The 26275-nt window shown below is 33.2% G+C and overlaps 4 protein-coding genes across 4 annotated transcripts; 1 reads left to right on the top strand and 3 right to left on the bottom strand.

Moving 5' to 3' along the window:
* Positions 1-573: 573 nt before the first annotated feature.
* On the bottom strand, positions 574-7303 carry LOC140811877 (calcium-dependent lipid-binding protein-like). The gene is made up of 11 exons (XM_073169995.1): positions 6929-7303; positions 6512-6613; positions 5690-5740; positions 5253-5373; positions 4602-4723; positions 4347-4445; positions 3671-3751; positions 3504-3589; positions 2160-2385; positions 1284-1448; positions 574-1141 (listed from the first exon to the last, which is right to left on the bottom strand). Exons 1-11 carry the CDS (start codon positions 7031-7033, stop codon positions 791-793), a joined length of 1509 nt encoding a protein of 502 aa, XP_073026096.1. The 5' UTR covers positions 7034-7303; the 3' UTR covers positions 574-790.
* Positions 7304-9722: 2419 nt separating this feature from the next.
* On the bottom strand, positions 9723-11135 carry LOC140812010 (early nodulin-like protein 18). Its single transcript, XM_073170177.1, has 2 exons — positions 10855-11135; positions 9723-10282 (listed from the first exon to the last, which is right to left on the bottom strand). Exons 1-2 carry the CDS (start codon positions 11048-11050, stop codon positions 9843-9845), a joined length of 636 nt encoding a protein of 211 aa, XP_073026278.1. The 5' UTR covers positions 11051-11135; the 3' UTR covers positions 9723-9842.
* Positions 11136-18346: 7211 nt separating this feature from the next.
* Positions 18347-20549, top strand: LOC140812940 (pectinesterase QRT1). The gene is made up of 4 exons (XM_073171322.1): positions 18347-18955; positions 19406-19898; positions 19978-20210; positions 20312-20549. Exons 1-4 carry the CDS (start codon positions 18660-18662, stop codon positions 20457-20459), a joined length of 1170 nt encoding a protein of 389 aa, XP_073027423.1. The 5' UTR covers positions 18347-18659; the 3' UTR covers positions 20460-20549.
* Positions 20550-20629: 80 nt separating this feature from the next.
* Positions 20630-22889, bottom strand: LOC140812941 (RING-H2 finger protein ATL64-like). The gene is made up of 3 exons (XM_073171323.1): positions 22146-22889; positions 21246-21343; positions 20630-21095 (listed from the first exon to the last, which is right to left on the bottom strand). Exons 1-3 carry the CDS (start codon positions 22302-22304, stop codon positions 20792-20794), a joined length of 561 nt encoding a protein of 186 aa, XP_073027424.1. The 5' UTR covers positions 22305-22889; the 3' UTR covers positions 20630-20791.
* Positions 22890-26275: the final 3386 nt, after the last annotated feature.

Genomic DNA, 26275 nt, shown 5'->3' with positions numbered 1-26275 from the left:
ACTTACTAAATCATTTATTTTAACATATTCAAATTGGCATGTTTCATTCCTCGTTCCACCTTTTGATTATTTTTATGCAAAATCTGAACTTCAAATCAACAAAACAAAAAATTACGACATCCTATGAATTGAGCTCACATTTGGACCGAAAAGAGATGAGAAAAGCTTTCGACTCTTTCGTTATTTTTCATTTCTCACCTCCTTTTTAATTTAAGATTAGGGGAAACAAAACTACATACATGTTTTATTTAGAAAAGAATAAAAAATTGCATGCATATTATTTGTGTAAAAGAGTTTGCATAAATGAAAGACTTGATTCATGAAACACGAGTCGAATGAACATTTGTATCAAGACAAAAACTTGTGTTAGACGATCTCACATGTTGTATTTGTGAGACGGATCTCTTATTTGGATCATACATTAAAAATTATTACATTTTATGTTAAAAATATTACTTTTTATTGTGAATATCGATATGATTGACATGTCTCACAAATAAATATTCATGACACCAGTCTCACAAGAGACCGACTCATGTATCAAATACTAAAAGAAGTGTTCGCAAGGAGTCATAGAAAATAAAACCAAGCATTTGTATTGGAAGTATTAAAGTTTGATGAACCTTTACACTGCCAAGATTTAAAAAACGAGGACACACAATTTCATCCCTCCGAGAAACACAATCACCATCCAAGGTTTCACGATGCATATGGAATGCCACCTAATAACATAATGATTTCACAAAAAAAAAAAAAATGAAAAACCTTATTCCACAGAATATGGTCGAGTCTACAGAGGCTTAGCACCGCCATTTTCGTGGACAGAGTTCACGGGTGTGGAAGATCCACTCCTCCTAGACGCACCAGAGTGCCCTGTAATCGTCCTGCCCATAAACTTTCCAGCTTTACTCAAACCGCTGCCCACAGCTCCGAAGCCACTCCCTACTATGCCTGCACCAGCACCTAAACCAGTTCCCACTAAACCGACACCAGAACCGACAATTGAGGCAGCACCATCGAGGGCATCCATGGTGCTCCCGATTACTCCAGCTTCCTTAAGTTTCTTTCTTTCTTCTATGATCCTCTTCTCTTCTTCAAGGGCAGCCATCTGCTCTTCCTTGTTAAATTCGTGATATAAAACCTGAAAAATCAGGTCAAACCTCACTAAGAATATGGATAACAAAATGCTACTACTTCACACACTAAGAATTATCACATAATCTAGGGAATTCCAACTTTTCAGGGTAAACAAAAATTTGAGATCGTGATGATAAGCTGGGTACCTGAATTGTTATGGTTCCTCTGTCCTTCTTATCTTTTATTTTAAGCATATCAAGTGCAGGTAGCAACCTCAATTCAATTTCTTTAGCTGTCTCGGCTTCCAGCTCCATCAGAGGTAACTTGGCAATGCCCAGCCGCTTGTCTTGCCCAATGTCTTGATCAAACACCTTTAATCGAAATAAAAGGATCCATAAGTACAATAGTTTAACAGGAGTGCCCAAAAGATGACTCCACATATATACAAAACACAGATATTATGGAATAACATAAACTCATTTAGTTCGGTATGCGTTTTCTAACATGCAACAGTAGAATAGATATAACATGTATTTATTTGGCAGAGCTGCACAAAATACTGTCGAGTTCAAGTTGGAGAAAAATATCGCAGATTGTAACTTTCAGCTCAGATGTGGTTCATATAACACCAATATCTGATTACACCACATTTCATTACAAATTCCCGCGCCAGTGTATGGCACATAGATAGATTCGGGTTGCTGATGCAAAATAAAGCCATGATGATGAAATCACTAAAGACTACATGACATGCTAATAAGTTCCACTGCATCCATCATTCATTATGATCTAACTTTCTATCAACAAGACCAAGGATTTTTCCTTACTGATCCTACACATGTAACTGTAGAACATTTTTCTTTTTTGAGTTCTTATGGTGCCACGGTATGAGGAGATCCTTGAGCACAACCAGTGGGGAACGTAAAATATTACAAATAATAAGTGCTTAAGAAAAAAGGAAAAGAAAAACGAGACATTGCAAAAACCAGACAATAATCAACTTGATGGAGGAGGCATGCTCGTTTTAAGGGAAGTGGGAGACATCATAGAAGTATTTTGGAGGGAAGCGACGAAAAGAAAACCTCAAGAATGAGAGACTGGGTCTCCTTGTCTTCTGCGATTAACTCAAATGTCTGATTCCACACAGGATTCAGGTTGTTGTCCACAACCTTTGTTTTGACTTTAACCAATGGACGGATGTGCACAACAACGTATGGATCAGATTTTCCAATTAACTCCTTATTTTTCAATTCATTTGCCCTTATGACAGTTACAGTAACCTTTCCCACTGGCTTAAGCTCCAACTCACTGCAATGATTTACCATAAAAAACAGAATTGTTTAGTTTTAGTCAATCCCAAATACAGGAATTGGATACCAAAAAATAGATGCAACACAGATGGATATCTTAATTTCAGGTTTTAGCAGTATTAAGTTGTCCTATGCGTGTGATGGCAAGAATAGGAATGTTGGTTCCCAGACAAAAAAAAGAAAGAAACTACCAACTCCATTGGAATAAACAAAAATGAAGCGATGTCTTTCAAGAAATAACAAAGCACGTAAAGGATATTAATGTTAATTTTACCACTTTTTTCTCTTGAAAACATCCATCAAACTCGAGCTACGTTAGATGATGAATAAAATTAAAATAAGACATCAAGTAATTATCAGTTAACTTCTAAATACTGAAGGTAATACAACAGTCCTAAAAAAAAAGTACAACTGAAACACAAATTCAATAAATACTTCTACCAGTAATCAAGCATCCAAAAATAATTTATAAGTGTTCTTGACAAAAATGATACACTTTACGTAAAAAAAAAAAATGTTACATGTTCTAGCTCTCAAGAGTTTTTCAATTTCATATTTATGAAAGGGGTAGTCAAATTCGATTCATTAATAAAATAGTTAATAAGTTGGATTCAGCGAAATAAAATTATTATAAAGATCGAACATGTGAAACATATGGTTTCACCTTCCATAACCTTTAAAATTTCACTGTTCAACGATGACTAACTAACTTATGCACAGTGACCAACCAAAAAGTAGTAAAAAATAGTACCCTTCTAAAAAAGAAAAACAAAAAAGTATTTAACGATGATGACTTCATAATATAGAGGGGTTAACAGCAATTTTTTAATAATCACAAGTATGTCAGAATTTAACGAATATTACCACACAAAATAATCTTAACTTGTATAACGGGAAACAAGAAAAATTACAGCAGCACATTACAACAAGAAATATTTATACTGAAATCATCTTAAGAATATGATGCATTCTCTGCTATGCTAAAACAATATATTATTTAATTACTAGTAAACACTTGGATAGTTGGATGAATAATTTTCCAGGATTTTACTTTCTGTAAAAAGTTTATGTTTTTCAAATAAGGTTATAAATAACATTTGGATATAAGAAAGCAACCTTAAATCTACAGGAATGCCACCAATAGGAACGACAATTCTGTGGGGCCACTGCAGCATATCTGTTACAATGGAATTAACAGTATCCTAACAGAAATAAACATTGAAATCATTGGTCAGTCCAAATAAAAAGAATACCATCTGAGGAGGAAAAAAATGCAAACTTACATCTATCATATCAGAAAGCCCAGGAAGTGCAGTTAAACTTCCACCAACAGCTTTCAAAGTGTAATCAATCCGTGGTTTTGGCTGAGTAAAATGGAGAAGCACAAATGACAACATTAATTCAATTATAAATTTTTTACCAAACAAACTTTCTGTAATATTGCCCAAAACCGTTACCCTTAAATAATGATACCAAGAAACTATGGCTGACACAAACAACATACAAAGGCAAAGCAGGGAAAAAATTATTAAGGAGTCATTCAACTCTGAACTCCACTGAATGTATAAATAAAATCTCACTCCAAACTTAGAAAACACCAATAAACTATAAGGCACACGAAGAGACTAAAAAAGTAGCGCAGTATCCATCGCCACTGAAGCCAACCTATTCCTGTTCCTCCACACACACCCAAACCGTGGGGAGCGAATTTCCATGGTTCAGAAATTTCAATCTACAATAAATATACCTTCCAGGTACCATATTATGATACAACCATTAACCTTTGAGAGTCTCTCAGACAAAGGGAGACTCGTCCAGAAGGTGATAGAGTTCGATAATAAGAAATTGGTTTAATTTTTGTCTAGTAATATTTTTCAAACTCTAACGCTTCCGCTGAAAAATAACTTTATTTGAATCAAGGCATGTGTACATTAATTGATATGTATTCTGAAGGCATACATCTGCAAGCAGAGCAACGACGACTGCGGAGATGCAAGGAATTTCATCTGCGAGTTGGAATATAGCACGAACTACGGTAAAAACTTGAAGATCCTTCAACTGAAATTGACAGAGAAGATAATTTCATGTTACCAAAATCACATATATGAGTCTAAGACAATGAAAAATGAATACAAGTTGTAGAAGAAAAAAGAATTGCAAAAGCAGCATTTTTAGCAACTATGCCAGCTGGGGATAAGTAGTTTGTGCACCAACCTGGATGGGAATGGAAGCAACAAGAGCAGCTTCAACAGCTAGAATAATACTCGGATCACCACCCCACCGAAGGTCTATATCCATTGTGATTTGACCTTCCTTAAGGTTCTGAACACGAATCCCTGCGTTAATCATGTAATCATGCAGGTGAAGAGGCAGAAACACACACAAATGAAATAATACATGGTAAATATAAGTAGGAAATACATGTCAATGCGAAACCCATTACATAAGGAAAAAAATACTGAAAACCCCTAAATATTCAATAAATAAAAAACCAACTTAATTTTCAGCTCGATAATAAGAATGCACTCACATCGTGAAAATCGCAACTCACAAAGTAACGGATACAAGTAATCTCTAAGTATGATGCACGTTTCGAATGATTATTTATGAACAAACTCCTTCAGCAGAGTCTTCAGCACAAATTAAATGATTGTGTTAATACAAAATTAATGGAAGCCCACAGCAGTCAAAAAAGAACATTCATTTAACTCAAAAAAGGTCATGATGATTATAACACATCAAAGATTCAAGCAAGGCAGGACTTTCATACAAGACAATCATCCAAAAACGCTTGAAACAATTCATCTTATTTAAACCATTAGAGATAGACAATAACATTGGCTAGAGAAATATTTTTGTTATTACCTTCTATTTTTGGAGCCACAGTTCCAAGAGACAGTTTACTGAATTTCAATGAAGTAATTCCCGTCGGCCGATATTGTTCCAACAATGGTTCAACAGATTCTTTAATAACAGCTTCTGCAGCCTAGGGAAGTAGTAACTCGCGAAAATCAGTAATGCAGATTCATAATAGGATCTAACACGAGAAAAATCAAAACTAATCTGCCAAAGAAAAGAGAAGGCAAATGCTACATTATCATAAAAGGCGCCTGGTACGAAACTCGAAGAATTGCAGTATTTGAAGTCATAAATACATGACACTCTATCGACCGAACTTGGAGTAAACAATAAATTATGTGTCCATGCAATCAAAGTTAGCATGCACATGCCTTCTTAAAGCTAATATCGACAATTATTCATACAAAAGTAAGACTTAGTATATGATAAACGAGAGAGCTTACATCAGCAACAAATGGCCACAGTTTTCCCAGTTGTTTGTTCAGCCATTTCACCTAACACATTAAGCAGAGGAAGATAAATATAACAGATTCCCCATGTAATAGAAAAAAAGCCGAGCATACTCCGAATATTTATAGTTGTCGTTGACTCGAAGTAAAGCATAGATGAGCACGTGACCTTAATTTCCAAAAAATTTCCCATTGTCATTTCTAAAAGACACCCAATCTATCAAATGCATAATCAGCAACCATGTTTGGTACAAACTCATTTATTGATCATTGGTCTCCACAACAAAGGATGTGTTCAATTACCGAAAAATACTGACGATATAAACGTTTTTAACAGCGAAAATGGCATCTGTGGACAGTAGAGAGCTATGGTAAATAAGCAACAGTCCATAAGCCCACTATAAAAGTGCAGCAGATCACAGCAAATTAACAATTCAATTCTTTGTAGATTCAGGAAATATATTCAATGTTTATTAGCAATGCATTTCAAAATATAAGTCCTTCAAAGTCCAGTCCTATCCGTTCTATCAAGATAACTGATACTCCACACAACATAGCCTCGCACCACCCTGAATCTGGACACCAGACGTCGGCGCAACGAAACATAAAGATTTCTTTCTCCATCTACGAAGTTAAAATTTTTCCAACATGTTAAAAAAAAATCAAGAAAAGAAAGAGCTAGTGCTAATTAGACCTAAATGTCAGGAGGAGGCATAAATAGGCTAAACCATGTATAATCCCAGTAGGATAAAAATGTAATCAAAGATTACTTCCATGTTTCGTGGCCCATATGTAAAAAGAATGAAGGACTCTAACTTGCTCGAAAACGGGGAAAGATATCCATTCTGGAAAATTGTCACCGCAAATTTTCTTCAGATCATCCCTGTCAAGTGAGCTAAGCAATTTAATATCAACTGCCTGTCCACACAAAAAAAAAAAAAGAAAAAAGAAAAATTCAAACAATTGTCAACAACGTCAGACATTCAATCAAAAGCTAAAACATCACAATCCAACCAGAAATCACAGGAATGGACTACAGCTTATAACAAGAGGTAAAATCCAAAAAATCACAAACCATTCATCTTCAACTCATAACTAACTTATGGAAAAAGGACAAAAATATCCCATAAAGATCAAAGATGAATAAAATTATCACCTTAAAGCCTGCAAATTTCGCAAATGAAATTACTTCAACAAAAACAAAAAATAATTAAAACTAAGAAATGCAAGAACCTTGGCAATACGCTTGTTGCTACGGTAGCGCATCATGTACTGCCAACCCGCCATCAACACGATCCCGGACAGGATCCCCATAAACATTCCCGATATTAAACCCATCACGTTCACTTCTTCTTCCCCCAAAACCCAATCCCTAAAATCCTCTAAACTCCCCTAAAAACACAAAAAGAAACGGAAATATCACTCTCTCTCGAACGTTACAAAACCCCGCAGTTGAAATAATATAATTATTATCCCAGAACCTGCTATAACTGTCGAATTATTTCATGTGTCGTTATCAAACATAAAAATCATCATCCACAATTTTCGAATTTACGAATTTGCCTAAAAGCCCAAATTCCAAAGTTTGGATATTATTACTGTTTAAAATAAATTTAGGATAGAGCAGAATACTATTTTATTATCCATGTCAACCCTTCCAATGTTCTAGTACACCGCGCTGTTATTATTATTATTATTATTATTATTATTATTAAAACTTAAGAACCAAAAGGTTTCTTTTATTTTATCTTTTAAGAAAATATACAAACGTGGCTTTGCTTCAGTGGTTTAGGCTAAAAGCTTTCATAGATGAATGTCATCAATTATTAAGTTCCAATTACCATCGGAAAAATCAAAGGAATCAGACAAAAAAATTATTAAGGAATCTATGACGAGGCATATATTTTTAAAGATTATGTTTATTAAGATACGTCGAATCGTTCTATATTTATGATAAAAAATAATATTTTATATATATATATATATATATATATAGGGATGACAATGGATATCTCATTTAGGAATACAATGGATCGATTCGTCTGAGACGGTATCATGAATTTATATCTTTGAGACATATCAATGTGCTTCGTATATGGAGTGAAAACTAATATTTTTGGTATAAAAATAATATTTTTTAATGAATGAGTCGTGTAAAATACTTGTCTCACAAAATTAAATTGTGGGACGGTCCCATATAATTTTTTGTGTTACTTTTTTATTGAATAATGTATATCTTACTCCCTAATTTAAGCGCATAATATTTTAGAATTAAAATAATTTTATTTTATAATGAATTTTTATTTTGTTAAAGTAAATTTAATTATTTATTGATTTTTAATTTTTTTATCATAGAATAATTAAAATTTAAAAAATATAGAATTTTTAAGAGATCTAACTAATCCAACCTAAATTGGACCCACCGAGTTCCTGAGATGACGTGAATCTCGCGTTTGACCAAGCTCATCGCGTCCCGTCGTGATCACTAGTCCCATTGCCGACATCCAAGTTTATATTAATTAAATTAAATTAAACTCATTAATTTTGCTGACCGTGGGTATTTCCGTCGAGCTAAAACATCTTAAACGGGCCACTCTTGGGCTCGTTTGGAATTGGGCTTTACCTGGCCTATTTCAATTACCAAGCTTGTAGCCGTATCAAAACCACACCCGAAAATCCATATTTCATGATTTAGCATATTTATGCCTACTTTTACCCGAAAATCCAGATTTCAGCATTCAAGTGAATATCAAGATTTGCCTCAAATAGAATATTATTGGCCTTTCGTGCTTGCCATAGTAACATCAGCGTATGAAGTCATTGAATTATGACCTCTAGGGAAGCATATATGTATTTTCCACGCTTGAAATTTTTAGAGGAGAAATGCAGTTTTCACAGTATTATAGGATCCATTGTAGTTCTTTGGGGCAACAGCAACGATCAAGACTCCAACTACAGATAAAAATGTTGCAGACCAAGAATCAAGAAATTAAAATGTTCTAAACTCAATATTTTATATCTTGAAAATTTGAACTTTAAGTGATAATGCCTAAACATTCGCATATAGAACTAAACTTAAAAAAAAAAAGAATGTTCTATTGAATGTAAATGAAAAGAGTCTTATTTATAGAAAATGAAAAAAATTGAGTCATCTTATATAACTATAACCCATTTTATAGGGGAGAAAATAAAGAAGCTAATTATTTTATAGGGGAGAAAATAAAGAAGCTTTCATTGTCCTGATAATATGCACGTTTTTGGTACCTAGATGGGTGTTTAAAAACAAAAAAGATGAAAATGGTTCGATAATCAGAAATAATGCCAGACTAGTAGCTCAAGACTATAAGCAGGAAGGTAGTAATAGACTTTCATGAATCTTTTGCTCCTGTAGCTAGGCTAGAAGCAATTAGAATCTTTATGGTCTTTGCAAAATTTAAGGATTTTAAGTTATATCAGATGAATGTTAAATCTGCATTTCTAAATGGTTTGCTAAATGAAGAAGTTTATGTAAAGCAACCTCCTGGCTTTATTAATCACGTTCACCCTGATTATGTTTACAAACTAGATAAAGCCCTGTATGGACTAAAACAAACCTCTAGAGCATTGTATGACACGTTAACTAAATTCTTGCTTGAACGTGGCTTCTCAACTAGAACTGTTGACAAAACTTTGTTTAAATTTTCAAAAGACGATAACTCGTTGTTTATACAAATATACATGAATGATATCATATTCGGATCAACTAATCCTAAATTATGCGAGAGATTCTCTAAGATAATACAGGAACAACTTAAAATGAGCATCAGTATAATAAATTAGATCAATTAATTCATAATTAAGTGCATTAAAAGAATATTTCCCATGTTCTTGTATTCACTTGTCTGCACGTCTATATAATTGAATCAATTATTTATTGAATGTCAAAATCCTTCGCAACGCGTTCTCCTTTTTTGTTCCTACATATTTAGAACTATGTAAGGCATAGAATTAAAAATCAAAATTACAAAATTCCTCAAATACATACAAGTCCAATAAATCTGGCCATTCCCATGTGCACCAAATGCTTTCTTTCAATCAGACAAATTTTTTAAAGTTTCTTGAATCCCCAAAACCCACAAATTTATATGTAAATATTAATTTAATACCCTCATGCCGAAAATGAAATGAAAACAAGAATCAAGAAGCCAAACCAGAAAACATTAGCACTACTCTTTATCCCTCCATTCCCAGGACTACCAGTCACAATTGTGATTGGTGGCGACTGCCCCTCGTCTGCCGGGGCTGGTGGCCGAGAATAGGGTGGAGGTGGTGGCCGGTTGAGATCCGGTGGAAGTCCAAGCCCACGACTCACGTTGATCTCAAAGGCCATACCTTTCAGGCATTGTTCACCATCACTAGCATCTGAGAAATAGTATTGTGTACCCAATATTGTCAATGGCACCTCTACGATTGACGCAGCGCCGAACTGATCGACACCTCCATCGTATTGAAATGTATCATTGTCTGAGGAATAGTCTGTGGTGCAGTTCTGGTACGTGGTCTCGTTGTATGTTTGGATTACCGTTTGGTTCGAGTTCGTGTTGAATACTGCAAGCACGAGATCAAAAAATGAATGGATTGTGCCAAACTCAATATCCTTTCTTGAGGCCAATATCTTGGTTTCTAAGGCTAAACAGATTGCAACTCCGGATGAAATTAAATTCGAGATCTTGTTTTAAGGGATCTAGCTCATTAATTATCCATCAATCGCCAAGATTTTCCGGTGAAATATCTAATACTACTTTTACTTTCATATTTATGATTAGGAGTGGAAGAAACTCGAGCCACTTAGTCAGCGGTGAGCTGAGTTTTGACTTTTGATAAATTTTAATGTCCCACGCCCTATATAATTCACCAACCACTCCACCTCTAAGTTAGAATCAAAAAAGTTCTCTAAATAATTATTCTATAATAAATTATATTTCTCGATTAAATATTTAACAATTACTTTACGAAAATTAGAGATGATCTTCGACCACAAAACACCCAAAGCTCTAGCTCCATTGAAGTAGAGATTTGAATTCTCGGCTCCATTTTATCCCTACTTTCTAGAGAGATGGAGCAAAAGAAAACAAGAAAAAATAACTAAAACCCAGATCAAGAAATCTAAAATCACTTACTGAGATAGTCGCCAAGATTGAAAGTTTTGTTGGCAGCCCAAGCATCGTACTTGGCTGAGGCCTTTTTCGTGGTGGAGTTGAAAAACCATCCAGCGTCATCGCCAACGGTGTAGTTGGTGTATGCGGCCACCGCCGCCGCATTGAAAAGCAGAGTCACCGCAAATATGCACAGGGAGATGGGCCAGTCTGCTGCCATTGATTTCGTATCTTGGAATGATTGGTTTCAATCTCGTGGGGACTTTGTAATGAGATTTACCTCAAGAATGTGACAGGCTAACCTAGTTAAATTAATGATATGAGCTGTTAGGACAGAAAAAAATCATAAAATGTTTGAATTTCAATTCACACTCATTCAGCGAAAAAATATCAATATATTATTATACTAAAATCTTAGTCCAATTAGATTCGGAATTTGAGTTGATTCCAATTAGTTAGACAGACCTCAAATGCTTAATAATCCGAAAAAAGAGCATTTTACTTTGGTTATGATAGGTTGTTCATATTACGATTTACGGTTTGGTTTATACAGATTAAGTAATAATTGAAAAATATATTAAGTTGTATATTTTACTAATTAATTTTCATTGAATTTGATTATTAAATAAAACTAGCAATTTTAAATAAATATAATCAATTAAAGTCTTCTATGTTTTTGTATGGGTAAATTTTACATATTTAATTATTTTAATATATTATATATATAAAAATTTAATATATGATAAACGGAAAAGTAAAAATTAAACCAAAAAATCAAAGCTACCAACAATCTGTTGATAGGTATTATTTTATTTTGTCTTGGGAAATCTCGATATAGAAATGAGTCAACCAAATGACTACGAGAAAATAGTCAAGGTAAGAGTTTGATTTTTTTTCCTTAAAACGATATTATCTCCCCTGGCCAGTACCCACGGTTGTTGACAATTCGTTTGTCAAAATACAACGACTATTACTTTAAAATAGTACTACTACAAATTTAAAGTCACATAAACTTGAAAATGTTTAAAACGCTATGAAGATAGTATGTAAACTTTCTATTTTCGAATTATAAGCGTTAAACTTTATTCTAAATATTGCAAAACTTAAACTTAAACGCAAATGTTTAAAACTCAAAACTAGAAGACAACTCTTAAATTTAATTCCAAAATTCTAATATTTAAATCCAAAATTATAATTTAAGGATATAAGATTAGAAAATTCAAATTCAAGATTTTATATCTTGAAAATTTGAACCTTGAATGCTAATACTTAAATATTCGCAAATAGATCTAAAATTAGCTTAAAATGAGAAGAAAAGAATGGTATGTGGAATGTAAATGAAAGAAGTCTTATTCATAGAAAATGAAAAAATTTGAGTCTTGGCCAAATCACATGGCCTTTCGGTCAAACTCCATAAATCACGCGGCTGTGTGATTTCCATATTTTTTATTTATTTTTAATAATAATAATAATAATAATAATTCTTTAGATTCAATCTTTTTCGCTCGATAAAATTCGAACTCGACTAATTTCTCATTCCCGAAATAGATAATCGAAAAATAATTTTGTTCGTCGGGTAGCTCATTCAAATTATTTTATCAATTCTAAATGAGTACAAAACTCATTTTTCTGACAAAATCAAAAGTGAAACCAGACAAAAAAGTGTTTAAACTGAAAATTTATGATATAGTTGGTTTTTCAGTGTAAATCATTTAATGAACATTTCTAAAAGAAACGATTGAATATTGAATATATCTTTGAAAAAAATGTATTTAGATATCATTTCATATTTTGAATGTAAATCTCACAAAATTCATAATAGTTTGATATTATTTTCTTTAAAAACACTAATAAACGAGTGCCCATAGGACGCGTGACCAGCATCGCTATACTTGACATAATCTTCAATATATATTTATAATATTTTTAAACAAAAGTTAAATATTTCTTCTTCTTTTTTAAATATTTCATTTTTAACTTAGCATGAACAGAAATTAAATATTTCATTTTTAACTTAACGTACATTCATTCGTTTCAGGCGACACTCGATCAAATCTGTATCATTTTGATTATATATTTATATATAATATTATGTTATGGTTGTAAATTTAGTATATGATTCGAACCTCTATTTGTTTCTGAATTTGGTTGTGGTTTTGTTGTCATAGCTAGAAACTGTCACAGGCTCCGTTTGTGTAGTTTTATGCTCTTACATGTATAGTCAGAGGTTTCTGGTTGTTTCTGACTTCTGTTTCCTACAAATGTGTTACTAAAATATATTTGTTTTGTTTTTCTATTACTTTAATTAGTCGGAACATATCAATAACGTGTTTCTGGGTTGTAACGAGCAAGTTCGTTAAGTTTTGCTTGGAACTAATCGTAGTAATCTTCTTGCAATAGTATAGTGTGGTTTTATATGTATGATTTGCAGACTATTGCGTTAATCGTTTCAACGTTTGTTGCATTCTTTAACCACATCGACTATACTTACTACTTAGTTTATACATAAACCATCAACATTTCAATGGTGATTAAGTAGTGGACATCAATGCATGGCAATAGTTATAGGAGACTGGTCTTTTAAATATCCTTGAATGTGAGTTAATATCATAACTTGAGACTTACAAATAGGGAGAGGAGAGTCCATTTCAACTGATATTAATGCACATTACATGTAACGATAAAAATAATGTAATTTAATATATGAATGATGTTATATTCATGCCCACAACAAGATTAATTTATTTGTCGTTCGTATTTCAAAGATTGATATATATGAATACAAAGTTTGAGCGCACTTTTGGGAAAATTATCAAATTCGAGTGCAATAATTAAGTGTGAGTTTTAATTTTTTTGGAGTAACTGGTTAGTATTTGAAATAAGGAAAAAAAAAGATTTGGGTGAAAATTCTTTGAAGTGACAGTATAATTTGAATTTGTTTTAAATGAACTTGGATTCTTCGAATAGTAAATCATTACACACTATTCCAATTAAGCGAAACATATATAAATAGTTGGGAGTAAGTCTTTTGTGAAACGATCTCACGAATCTTTATCTGTGAGACGGGTCCACCCTGCCGATATTCACAATAAAAAGTTATACTTTTAGCATAAAAAATAATACATTTTCATGGATGACCCAAATAAGATATTTGTCTCACAAAATACGACCCGTAAGACAATATCACACAAATTTTTGCCAATAGTTGGAAGTCGGCTTCCTAACCCAGTATTTGTTTTCGGGTGAAAAAAACAAAAGATCAAATTTTAATAATTTTTTTGGATTTTTATTTTTAAAACCCATTATTACTAGATTCGCTTTAAAAAAATATGCCAAGTCACTTAAATTTTCTAAGCATGTAACATGCAATATATAAGCATCAATGCATCTTATACGTAAAAAAAAAAAAAAAAGGAAACAAGAAGAAGAAGAGGAAAAAGAAGAACACCTTTTTCCGGAAAGAAAGAAGCTGGCACGCAAAGTTCCATTTTGTTTTGTTTTTTTGTATTGTGGGCAAAAAAATTTAGAAAGAGTTTCGGGAGAGAAAATGCAAATGTAATTTGGTGTTATCAAATTACATAAGATGCTATTCGATTAAGATGATTAAATAATATATGAAATAATTTTTGTGTTGGATGATTATTAGACATATATAATTTTTATGTAGCCAAACAATTTTGTTACCTAAACCAAGAAAATTCAGGAAATGCATGGATGTCGGATCCAGATACATAATTGTCGCTCCTACAAACCATGTAAAAATAGTGGATCGTCATCTGCGTCCAGAACTAAAACGTTAGAGATGCCGGATACTATCCGATGAAAACCTTGTATTTATCTTTATTGGGCCCGTTTGGTATCATGGATTAGCCCATGATAAGTTAACAATCATGGGCTAATCCAATGTTTGGTTGGTTTTTTATCAAATATATGGGCCCGTGACAATAGGAAAAAGCCCGCACTGTAGCTACAATTTGTTGGACAAATAATACTGATAATTTAGGTGTGATAACTTATACCACTCTTAATACCTCATACTTTTCCAATTTTACCCTTCTCCTAAATTCAAATTCACCACCACTTACCGCCACGACCGCCGCCGGCCGATCACCGAAGGACCGCCGACCGGCCAACCGTTTGCCGACGGTTTGTAAAAATCCGTCGCAAATAGCGACGGTTGTCTCAAAAACCGTCGCTAAGAGCGACGGTTCTTCAGAAACTGTCGCCGATCTAAACAAGATCGACGACGGTTTCTCAAAAACCGTGATCAACCGTCGCCGATTTTCCGGCAACCCTTTTCCAGCAGACCATTTCCCACTGTCGCCGTCGCGAATGGGAAGGGCAAATTCGTCTTTTCATCAAAAAATTCAAAATTATCCTACACTTAAAAGTCTTACCAAACATAATATTATTTTACACCATATATTACAATCCTATCACAATCATTTTCTTTATCATTTATGTACTAATCATTAGTTTACTCTATCCTTCCAACCAAACGTAGTCATTGGGTTTAATAATGGGGCTATTACCCATCAATTATAATTTTATATAATAAAATATTAGAACTAAAGCCAAGCATTCATCCGGTCCTTTCTGCATCTTGTTTTCCTCGTAACCAGTTAGTCAACTCAGATCTTTATGGAAATTATATGTTACATTAATAGGATCTGACAATTTAATTGACAACGACTTTTGAAGTACTTTTTAGCATTAATAATTAATTAATAATATTATTTACAATTACTTCTTATATATTTGAAAATTCCTGCGTCTATTTGTTTTCTCAAATACCTATATTCTATGTCAAATCAAAATATGCTAGAACGACCTTAACTCGCCCGATCTGGATCGATGAACAATCTCACGCCACCGAATGTTCAAGTTTTAGTTAAAGATTTCAAACGAGGGTGCTCTGGTGTTGATGGTATCTAATTTGCTTGATTCTCTTTGTTCTCGTTCATTATGTGAGATTGATTCAGATAAGAGACACGTATCATAAAATTAACCTATAAAACGAGTTCGTATGAGCTTCTATGTAATTGTTAAACATATTTTAGATGGCGGTTTTAAATGCGTGAAATGCATATGTAGTAGTAGTTATTCCTAAAAAAAAAGAGTAGGTCTCTTGTGAGACGGTATCACGAATATTTATATGTGACACATGTAAACTCTATCGATATTCACAATAAAAAATAATACTATTAGGGAGCGTTTGGTACGCGTGATTAGGCGGGATTATTTTTTTTATCCTGTCTAGTCAGCTGTTTGGTACGCGTGATTATTTAACCAAGTCAATCGCTCCTATGAATGATTAGGTTATATTAGGTAGGTTAAAATAATACCTCCTCACACTCTAGGATTATTTATCCAACTCTTAATACCTCCTATTTTTCCAATTTTACCCTTCTCTTATATTCAAACTCACCACCACTTCCCGCCACCGACCGCCGGCCGGCCGGCCTCCGGTCGCCGCCGCGAAGGGGAAGGGCAATTTTGTATTTTCATCAAAATTCAAAATTATCCTACACTTAAAAATCTTATCAAACATAATATTATTTTACACCATATATTACAATCATTTTTTTTATCATTTATATACTAATCATTAGTTTATCATATCCTTCTAACCAAACATACCCTTAGCATAAAAAGTAATATTTTTTATGGATGACCCAAATAAGATATCTGTATCACAAAATACAACCCGTGAGACTGTCTCATAAAAATTTTTGCCAAAAAAAATAGTTTGTTTTTTATGGTAAACAAAATAGTTTGTTAGTTTCAAATTTTATGTTAGATTTTAAATATTAATAAATATAAAAAATTTCATAAAATGGAAACCCCAAATAAGAAGTCAAATCAAAATTCCCCTTCCTCTTCCATTCGAAAGGGACAAAACCTTATTGTTCAGCATTATTCAGGTATAAATTTATAATTTTTATATATTATTTAATCTATTGATTATTTGGAGATAACTAATATTATAATAAAAATTTAAAACATTTTTTTTTCCATATTTAAGCTCCTGACATCGATGGCTCCTCATGCTTTCCCTTTTCTTATAGAACCTTTTGTATGTATGTAAGTTGTGATAAGTAATATGTTAAGGAGGTGGTGATTTATGTGAAGTGCATTCTTTTCTTGTTTACCTACTTCTTTCGCCCACTCTAAATTTAGTCATGCTTCCTATTTTATTTGGTTCTATTAAACATTTTAGCTGTCGCACAGAATCTATATTACAGTTTTGTTATATTGTTTATCAACCGTATCAATATTTGTGTCTATTAATGAGGTGACATTCACTTATTAGATATATAATTTCGATATACTTTATAATATCCAATAAGTGAGTGATAATTCATTTGTGGACAAACTCTTGGGAGAAAGATGTTAATTCAATGTGCAGAAGACGTTATACACACATTAATTACACGCATGGGCTGAAGATGTTAATTCAATAACTGAATGTGCACAATAAAATAAAATCTTTTTATTGTTTAATTCAAAATTCTAATTTCCAATCGATTTAAATGTCTCGATCCTTGAAGTATACTTTCAAATTACCCAAATATAAGAATCCACAATGTCACATAAATCGTTTGACAATATGTTAATTATTCCAACATAACACAATACTTTATCCCGAATCTGTTGGGTGCAATAATTGTCCTTGCTTAGTAGAGCGATCGAACCGTAGTGCTTAAGCTGCTGTGCGGTTTAAAAAGTTTGAGTTGCACTATTACCACTAGCTATAGATTTTGGTAAAGCGGCAAGCGCTCGGTCCTACAATTGATATCAGAGCCAAGGTCACAGATTCAATTCTCATTGATTGCAAAAAGTGCAATTATTGGGAGGGAAATTGATGGGTGCAATAATTATCTCTGCTTGGTATAGCGATCGAACCGTGGAGTTTGAGCTGCTTGTGCGGTTTAAAAGATTTGAGTTGCACCATTACAACTATAGCTTTTAGTAAAGCGGCAAACACTCAGTTCTACAGAATCCCTATAAGAATTAAATCGACAAATTACTTGTTTATAATTTAAATTTTCAACTAAAGAAATTTATTTCTAATTTGTTGGTCGCAATAATTGTCACGGCTAAGAATCGAATATTAAATTTACACTATTATCATCAGTCATAACTTAATTCGATAAATTGACAAACGTTCGATCATATAATTAATGTAGAAGTCAAATTCATGAGTTTGATATATATATTCTCAAGAAGTATACGAAGTGCAATTATTATGAGATAGATTGATAAAGTTCAACGGTTTTTGGTGAAACAACAAACGTTTGGTTCTTCCTTCCTTAAATTAAAATATTCTAATTTAAATCAAGGATTTTCGGGGCATCAATAACTGTGGAGACTCCTTTGAGTTTCACAACCGTTGCCCAACAATCCTTCTTTTTCTCTTTCCTTCCTTGCTCAAGCATAGATTTTGTGACTACTTGTTTTATGTACTTCAACATATTAATCCCAATTAAAACTTCCTTTAATTGTTTGGCATGATCTCCGCAGTATACATTTCTGTTCATTCCTCTCAGTTTAATTCCTCAAGAATTGCATGAAATTAAAGCACATTCCATGCATCTTTGTACCTGTAATTCTTTAAGAAACTTTCTTTAAACTTAATTTTATTTTGTTCATACGCAGTGAAATTTAATGGAGTAAATTAGCTTAATATATATAAGCCTCCACTCCCGCAGTCCCGCTCCTGTATTTATTGTCTTCACTTCTTTCTCATTAAACGTCACCACCCCATGTCAACAGTTTCCTCTGTAATTTCTTCACTAATTTTGAAATTTTAAGCTTCTGTTTAATTTATGAAAATGAAGTTAACTCGTTCCAGTTTTTGGTTCTTTGCTCTGTTGGTGTTGTGGGGTGAAGCTGGAGTTGGGTTTTCTCTAAATAACAGCAGTAGGAGAGACTATATTACGTGGGACGATTTGATTGTGGATGGTTACAGGTTGGATTTCAGAGACGCGGGCAATCAACGCAAGGTATTGCTGGTTGATAAAAATGGCGGTGGAGATTCTTTGACAGTGCAAGGTGCAGTTGACATGGTACCGGAAAATAACGCTGAAAGAGTGAAAATTCATATTCTTCCTGGAATTTACAGGTTCGAAATTATTATAATCATCAATTGTTTTTCGAATATTATGGGGAAGAAGAATTTGATTTCTGTTCATGCATGGGATCGTGTGTGGTTTCTGCTAGTTGAAAACTGAAATGGGAAATGGGAGAGTGAGGAGGTTACGTGTATTGTTACAGGGCTCCTAACTTCCCTCCTTTAAAAAATCTTTCTTTTTTTATTTCCATTATATTTTAAAATCTCATAAAACTTTTCATTAAAAATTTAAAACTTTATCTATTTTACTTTAAATAAAACACATGATCAGAAAATATCCAAATGTTATATATATAGTTCCTCCAAAAAAATGAAAAGAAAAATCAGATTCATCCCTTCTAAACTTGTTTTGCCCGCCCTTGAGAAGGTTGCTGGAGCCTTCCCTGACTTTGTTGCTTTTACTTTGTTGGCATATTTTTAATACACTGAAATCTGACACAGAGAAAAGGTGAAGATTCCAGTGTCTAAGCCATACATTTCATTTATCGGTAAGCAAGATCAAGTTTCTGAAACAGTTATAACCTGGAAAGACAGAGCTTCAGATAGAGACAAGAATGGCTTTTTTATTGGAACATGGAGTTCAGCCTCTGTTACAGTAGAATCAGACTACTTTTGTGCATCAGGAGTCACATTTGAGGCAAAAAAACTCATACTTAAACAGCCTTACTTTATGTTCCATAGTCATAAAATTTCATTTCTTTATCAAAATTTACACATTTTATCGCAGAATACAGTCGTCTCTAGGGGTGGTGGAGTTGATGGCAACCAAGCTGTGGCCCTGAGGATATCAGGTGATAAAGCCATGTTTTACAAAGTTCGGTTTCTAGGATCACAGGACACACTTTTAGATGAAACTGGAACACATTATTTTTACCAATGTTTCATCCAAGGATCCATAGATTTCATATTTGGCAATGCAAAATCCCTCTATCAGGTGCCTAAAATATTCCCACCCTTTTTTTAATGTATTATTTCTAGGTCCTCGGATAACAAAAATAAGTGCTTTGTCACAGGAGAGCAGCATTCATGTGGTGGGAGACGCATTCGCCATAGCTGCCCAACATAGGAACTCCCCTGATGAGGATACCGGGTTTTCATTTACGAATTGTACCGTTAATGGAACTGGATCGATTTATCTAGGCAGAGCCTGGGCAGGTTATTCGCGAATAATATATTCGTACTGTGAATTTGACATTAACATAAGACCAGAAGGATGGGAAGATTGGAGAACTCCATCGAGACAAAAGTATGTGACTCCTTGAACTCTGAGCACTTAATTTCCACAACAAGAAACGAAGAAAATCCCTTCAACTGTTGACTTTTGTAAGCATTATTTCATGTATGCAGCACCGTTTTATTTGGAGAATATCAGTGTGGAGGAAGGGGAGCAGATAGAAGAGGTCGAGTGCCATGGTCCAAAGCCCTCAAGTATCTGGAAGCAAGACCGTTTCTGGATATAACGTTTATAAAGGGGGAGCAGTGGCTAAGACTATAGTTACGTTGGCGGATCAGTTTTCCACTGCATCTGAAGCAATATATATTATTACTTCAAGACTTGTACAGGCAAAATAACAGCATCTTTTTCCTGTTGTTTTTTTCCTATTGGAACGAAACCTAGTGGAGATTAGCACCTCATTACTCTTCCTTCAAAATTCAACACAAAGATACAAAAAGCTGTGATTATACAATAACAAAACTATATACAGAACATGAGGTAATCTGCATACTGCAGCACCTTAAAACCTTGAATCCTGTTGCTCTGAATCAATACAAGCGAAAAAATATGCAAATGTTGAAAGTATAAAACTAGTTGAGGAAATTATATTATTAACTCAATCTTGAATCACCACTAATTCCTGGCTCGAGCTCAATGGAAATGGAATCTTCATGTCTTTGATTGTCTTCAATACCCTCGGAACCTGAATGTGAATTAAACGATTGAGTAGTGGACAGTATAGCTGTTCGAAGATGTTTTGTTTCGAACGAGTCTTGTACTGAGAGACGACATACAGGACATGTAGACTGTTTTCTGAGCCATGTATCAATGCAAGACAGATGAAAACTATGCCCACAGTTTGGCATGATTCTTAGTACTTCCTTTTCTTGGTACTCTGCTAGACATATTGTACACCTGCAATTTATTTTTTAAAATAATTAGTTGAAAAAAATTTCTTGATATTTTATCGTGGATCAGGACGCCAAAACATTACTAAATTTGATGAGAATAAATGGATGGTTGGTAAACAAGGCTCGAAAGATTAACGTTGCTAGCTAGACTCACTGTGCATCTTCAACTGAACTGAATGCTTCCCGATTGAAGTTCATCGTGGGAATTGCAGCAACAACAACCGGTTCAAGGCCATTAATCCTGTGTTCTGGCTGCCAAAAAATAACCTCTTAAGCAACCGCATCAGCAAAAATGATGCACACAGAATCATACTTGTTCATGTACAAGAGAGGTCACAAGGAGGAAAAAATAGTTTCTATACTTGAAAAAATACATCTATAATTAGTGTGTAATTAGGCGCTACAATATTTAACCAAGGAACATGACAGAATGAGTTGTAGTAGTACATGCATTCTTACTTCCATCTAATTTCTGCTAATGGTTTCACGAAAACAGATGATGTCTCAATCGACTAAGGCAATAGCTCGCCAAAAATTAGCATTGTTATCTTTTAGCAAAGACGGAATAGTCCATAACCAGAACAAATGTTCACAGGGTAAAGTCATAACAGGCCGACATGGAATAAAATACTATGTTTTCGTGCATATACAACGAAGTCGGAGGGATGTTGATAAGGGATACGTATATTCCGAATTAACCCTTCGTTGGAACCACTCAATTCAAATTCTATGTCAAAGTTTTCACCCTGCATACACAATCCTGGACCAGACAAAGTATCATTTCAAGAACACGAACACAATAATGAAGCTCTAGTTGCTAAAATGAAGCAAGCTCATTTCAATAAACAAGCACGTTTCTATAGTTGCATAACAATAATCTACACTCAACTGTCAAACTAAGCATCATTTGACAACTCGAAGATTATCAAGTGATCAAATAACAATTCCTTAAACTTTAAAAAACTTTAATCGGGCCATTCAGCTGTAAAAATACATTAAATCGCCTCTGCCATTGAACATAATTCAAGAATGCAGCAGTATATATGAATCATACCAGCTCTAGATCGATCCTCGTGTCAATCTCGAGCATTTGCCGTTCCTCCATACGGCGGAACCGCCCACAAATCAGTCTAGTGCAAACAAACACAATAAAAGTAGCACTCATGCCAAAACCAATAATTGTTGTGATTAAATTCATTCCAGAACCGAACATGTCACCACGAACCACCAACTGCTTCAACTCCAATACCAAAAGGAATAAAGAAAACGAAGTGAAAACGTAAATTAAGAAAATAATTAAAACAAAATAAGCAAAAAGATCTACTAAACTCCCAGATCCAGATTCATGAGGAATTTTACAAGTTCACGGCTAGTAGAATGAAAGTCAAACATTGTGAAAGGAATTAACTCCCAGTTCAAGAAAACATCAAACAACCACAGGATTCATCCCCTGAAATTAAAATCCAGAGGAAAATAGAGAAAAGAAACACCCCATATCAGGAATTCCCAAGATAGGGGATAAATCGTGTAAATTTTGTGGAACCAATGATGGGACAACGCGAATCTCTAGAAACAAACAAAAAGAAGAAGCCGGATAAGTAAAAGACCGATGACTGTAATAATCACGACAATTATAATATACAACTAAAATATATATTAAAAAAAAAAGAGAGGAGAGAACATGTCTCAAATAAGGACACAGATCGAGATTCACAAAGAAACGGGGAGATTTGGGATTTAAAAACCAAGAACCGAAAATGGAAAACATCAAACTAAAATAAAATTAATGTCTTCAAAACTAATGCCAAATCCGAACTCAGTCGAAAAATATTTTTTCTCTTCGGCGTTCTCACTCGGGTCAACTTTCTTCAAAGTTGGCTCCTCCATGACAAAATATATGCTATGTTTGGTTTTGGATATATATCATTCGTTCTATTTATGTTAACGGATTTTTTTTTTTAATTCTAAGTTACAAACGATATTCAATTTAACCCCAAACAGTTATCAAAAACGAAAATATTGTCCAAATCGACCATCACAAAAGTTCTAAACATTAACGGGTGGTCAATAGGTCAGTCTAACGTATAAACGACCACCCAAAAGCTAGTTCAGATGGATGATTGTCTAATTCCATTAATTTTCAAGAACTTCATCCAGCAAATACTGGACATCTAATATTATTAAAATAGAGATTATGACCTAACTCAATATCAAAAAATAGCTCAAAAAGAGTATTATCTAAGTTCATACATATAATTCTTTAAAAAACATTAGAGCGAGAGTGAATTTTTTATGTATTGATAAAAATTAAATTGACAATTATTTTTGTGATTGTGAAGACCTTGTTCTGTGGGTACCCCAAAAAATAGTAGTGTATAGCATATTTTAGGTGCGGAGAGTACTTTGAATTCTGGCGGCTAAAAAAGGAAAGATTGGAAAAATGTCTCAACTGGGAAAAAAGGTACATACATTTCTCGTACTTTTCATAAAAGCCTTAAATTTTGTGATCGTTTTTTTTTCGGGAAATTTGGGTTCAGTCCTCAGCCGCCTTTTTTTTTTGTGTTCAGTCCCTAGGTACTTTTTTAGTACACATTTCCACATGAAGTGTACCACATTTCTACATGAAGTGTACCACATTTTGTATGACATAGTACCACAATTTTGTGGGTAGGGAGTGAAGCCAAAGAAATTTTATGATTGGGGATTTTTCAATAACTTCCCCTTTTTTTTTCCTCAGATTCCAGATTTGTTTTCCTCTCTTAGACAAAAATATTGAAATATATAGTTACCAATAATTGTTTTGTGATGTATCCCAAGAAGAAAGTGCAGTCCTCCGATTATTAATGTATCCAACAATATATATTTAGAGAACGAGTCTGCCTAACAATTTCTTATATTTTTTAAAAAATATATTCTCCTCGTATGTATACTTTTGATTCGAGGAAGCTCATAGTTCTCAAAGTTATTGTGGAGTTTATATTTCAAATTATCTTGATGAAAATAATCCATTCAATACCTAATAATTTAGAAAATAAACAAATTATATAAAGGAATGGGAAAAGCCAAATTGAAGTTTAATTTCATGTTTCAAGGCCTTTATAGCTTATTTGGGCTCAAATATGACCAATTCTAAATACTGGGCTGCATTAGTCTTTCGTAAGCCAGTTCATAAACCAATTTCAGTCAGTGTTTCACAGTTAATCTTTATTTAATTCCTATTCAATCTTTATTCTTAAAATACTAATTCTAAATAAATCACTATACATAAAATTCATTAAAATGTACGCATAATACGTAAATTAATAGAAATGTATGTAAAATCATAAAAATTTAACGATTAATTTATAATACATTAATTTTAAACAGTATAATAAAATCAATATATGCGTGTAATTTAATAAATGCAATATGAAAAATGAACTACGGTTTTGAAATCAAGCCTTGTGACAGTGAAATTTGTAATTTAAAATTTTGTCACCATCAAAATTTCTCGATTTTGCAATTTAAATAAATCGGATGCTGGCTGCACAGGACTGTATCACAGTTTCCTTTCTTTATTTCGATTTTTTTAGCTAGCTAGGTAATTAGTTTGTTATAATTGGATTCGAAATTTGAGTTTTGATGTCATTCGAATTCTTCTACGCTACGGAGTAAGGATACAACGCGACACACGACATGATTTATTGTAAATCATTATTCGGGATCGGATCATGATTTTTTTATGAAGAAAACATATTATTGTATTTTTTGGGAAAATTTTTATGCGTTTTGAAAAAATATACATTAAATTAAAATTACTAATATCTTATGGGAAATTGATTCCCCGTTCGTCCCTCCCTCATATGTGAGGCTAGTGTCAATTTCTTTTAACTATGAAATTATCGAAGTTCAGAAGATCTTGCATGCAACCTAACATTAACTACAGACAAAATTCTACGCACTTACGTTTCAATTAATCAGAAACTTACCAAAAAAAATAAGAGTGGATTAATCGCCATATTTTGGATAACCCTCTTCAAAACACAAATGACAAAAACTTATGTGAGACGTTCTCACGAGTCATATTTTGTGTGACAAATTTTTTATTTAGGTCATCCATTAAAAAATATTACTTTTAATGCTAAAAATATTACTTTTTATTGTAAATATCGGTAAGATTGACCCGTCTCATAGATAAAAATTCGTGAGCACATGAGACCTACTCAACATAAATCTAATTACCGATTGATGATCGACCCAAAATTTTCACCGAATTTGATTTATTCTATTTTTGTGGATAAAATTCAGGTTTTCATAAAAATTGTATAGCTAATTTAACTGATTATTACGACAACAATTTTTGTATGTGGTTTTGTTTGAAAAGTAAGATTTTCAGTACCTTTTCCCCCCTTATTTTGTGTATGAATAGGGGTCTCTCGTGAAACGATCTCATGAATCTTTATCTGTGATACGGGTTAACCTTATCGATATTCATAATAAAAAGTAATACTCTTAGCATAAAAAGTAATATTTTTTCATGGATGACTCGAATAAGAGATATGTCTTATAAAATATGACTCGTGAGACCGTCTCACATAAGTTTTCATGAATTTATATTCACTAACAATTTTTCACACGCATGCACTAAAAAATATCAAATCCCAAGAAACAAATCTGTGTTCAATCATTAAAGGAATCCAATGCTGGATTTGAATGATGACCTTAGACATTGTTTGGATTTTGGTCATCTATACCATCTAATGTTGATATTTATTGTGTATCTTTCTCTTTTTTTACAATTTTAGTTATCTTCTATTAGGAGTAATTGTGTGATACTACACTCATCAGCGTCGTATAAGTGTTATATCAACGACACGATAGAAAAATGACTAAAATTATCAAAAAAATACAAAAAAATAGCAGATTAAGTTTGAAATTTAACAACGAAAATACCAAAATCGCGACAAAAACAAACCATAACAAAAATGAAATTTTAATTTAGTTGGAGAAACATGACAAATTCTGTTTTCAATTGCTTAATAAAATTTTAATCAATCCAATTTTTTAACATCAAATATGTACGATTAATTAGTGATTAAGAAACAAACACCACAAAGGACACGCTACGCTGGTTTGGAGCCCCACACATCATTCCATCTCCATTAGCAAAAAACCATTTCGAGTTACCCCACAATCATTATATAT

Source organism: Primulina eburnea, chromosome 14 (genome assembly GCF_022965805.1).
Source record: "Primulina eburnea isolate SZY01 chromosome 14, ASM2296580v1, whole genome shotgun sequence".
Lineage (NCBI taxonomy): Eukaryota > Viridiplantae > Streptophyta > Magnoliopsida > Lamiales > Gesneriaceae > Primulina > Primulina eburnea.
This window is presented reverse-complemented; position numbering and strand designations above follow the sequence as displayed.

What these genes read in the sequence shown, in the direction of transcription:
- LOC140812940 (XM_073171322.1), top strand. Translation starts at nt 18,660, where the DNA reads ATGAAAATGAAGTTAACTCGTTCCAGTTTTTGGTTCTTTGCTCTGTTG. An exon ending in ATTCTTCCTGGAATTTACAG is followed by an intron (nt 18,956 to 19,405) that starts GTTCGAAATTAT and finishes AATCTGACACAG; the next exon opens with AGAAAAGGTGAAGATTCCAG. An exon ending in ATGCAAAATCCCTCTATCAG is followed by an intron (nt 19,899 to 19,977) that starts GTGCCTAAAATA and finishes GCTTTGTCACAG; the next exon opens with GAGAGCAGCATTCATGTGGT.
- LOC140812010 (XM_073170177.1), bottom strand. Translation starts at nt 11,050, where the DNA reads ATGGCAGCAGACTGGCCCATCTCCCTGTGCATATTTGCGGTGACTCTG. An exon ending in CAATCTTGGCGACTATCTCA is followed by an intron (nt 10,283 to 10,854) that starts GTAAGTGATTTT and finishes TCGTGCTTGCAG; the next exon opens with TATTCAACACGAACTCGAAC.
- LOC140811877 (XM_073169995.1), bottom strand. Translation starts at nt 7,033, where the DNA reads ATGGGTTTAATATCGGGAATGTTTATGGGGATCCTGTCCGGGATCGTG. An exon ending in TCGTTGCTCTGCTTGCAGAT is followed by an intron (nt 3,752 to 4,346) that starts GTATGCCTTCAG and finishes CATTTTACTCAG; the next exon opens with CCAAAACCACGGATTGATTA. An exon ending in GGCTTTCTGATATGATAGAT is followed by an intron (nt 3,590 to 3,670) that starts GTAAGTTTGCAT and finishes TATTTCTGTTAG; the next exon opens with GATACTGTTAATTCCATTGT.
- LOC140812941 (XM_073171323.1), bottom strand. Translation starts at nt 22,304, where the DNA reads ATGTTCGGTTCTGGAATGAATTTAATCACAACAATTATTGGTTTTGGC. An exon ending in CGAGGATCGATCTAGAGCTG is followed by an intron (nt 21,344 to 22,145) that starts GTATGATTCATA and finishes ATTTTTTGGCAG; the next exon opens with CCAGAACACAGGATTAATGG. An exon ending in AGTTCAGTTGAAGATGCACA is followed by an intron (nt 21,096 to 21,245) that starts GTGAGTCTAGCT and finishes AATAAATTGCAG; the next exon opens with GTGTACAATATGTCTAGCAG.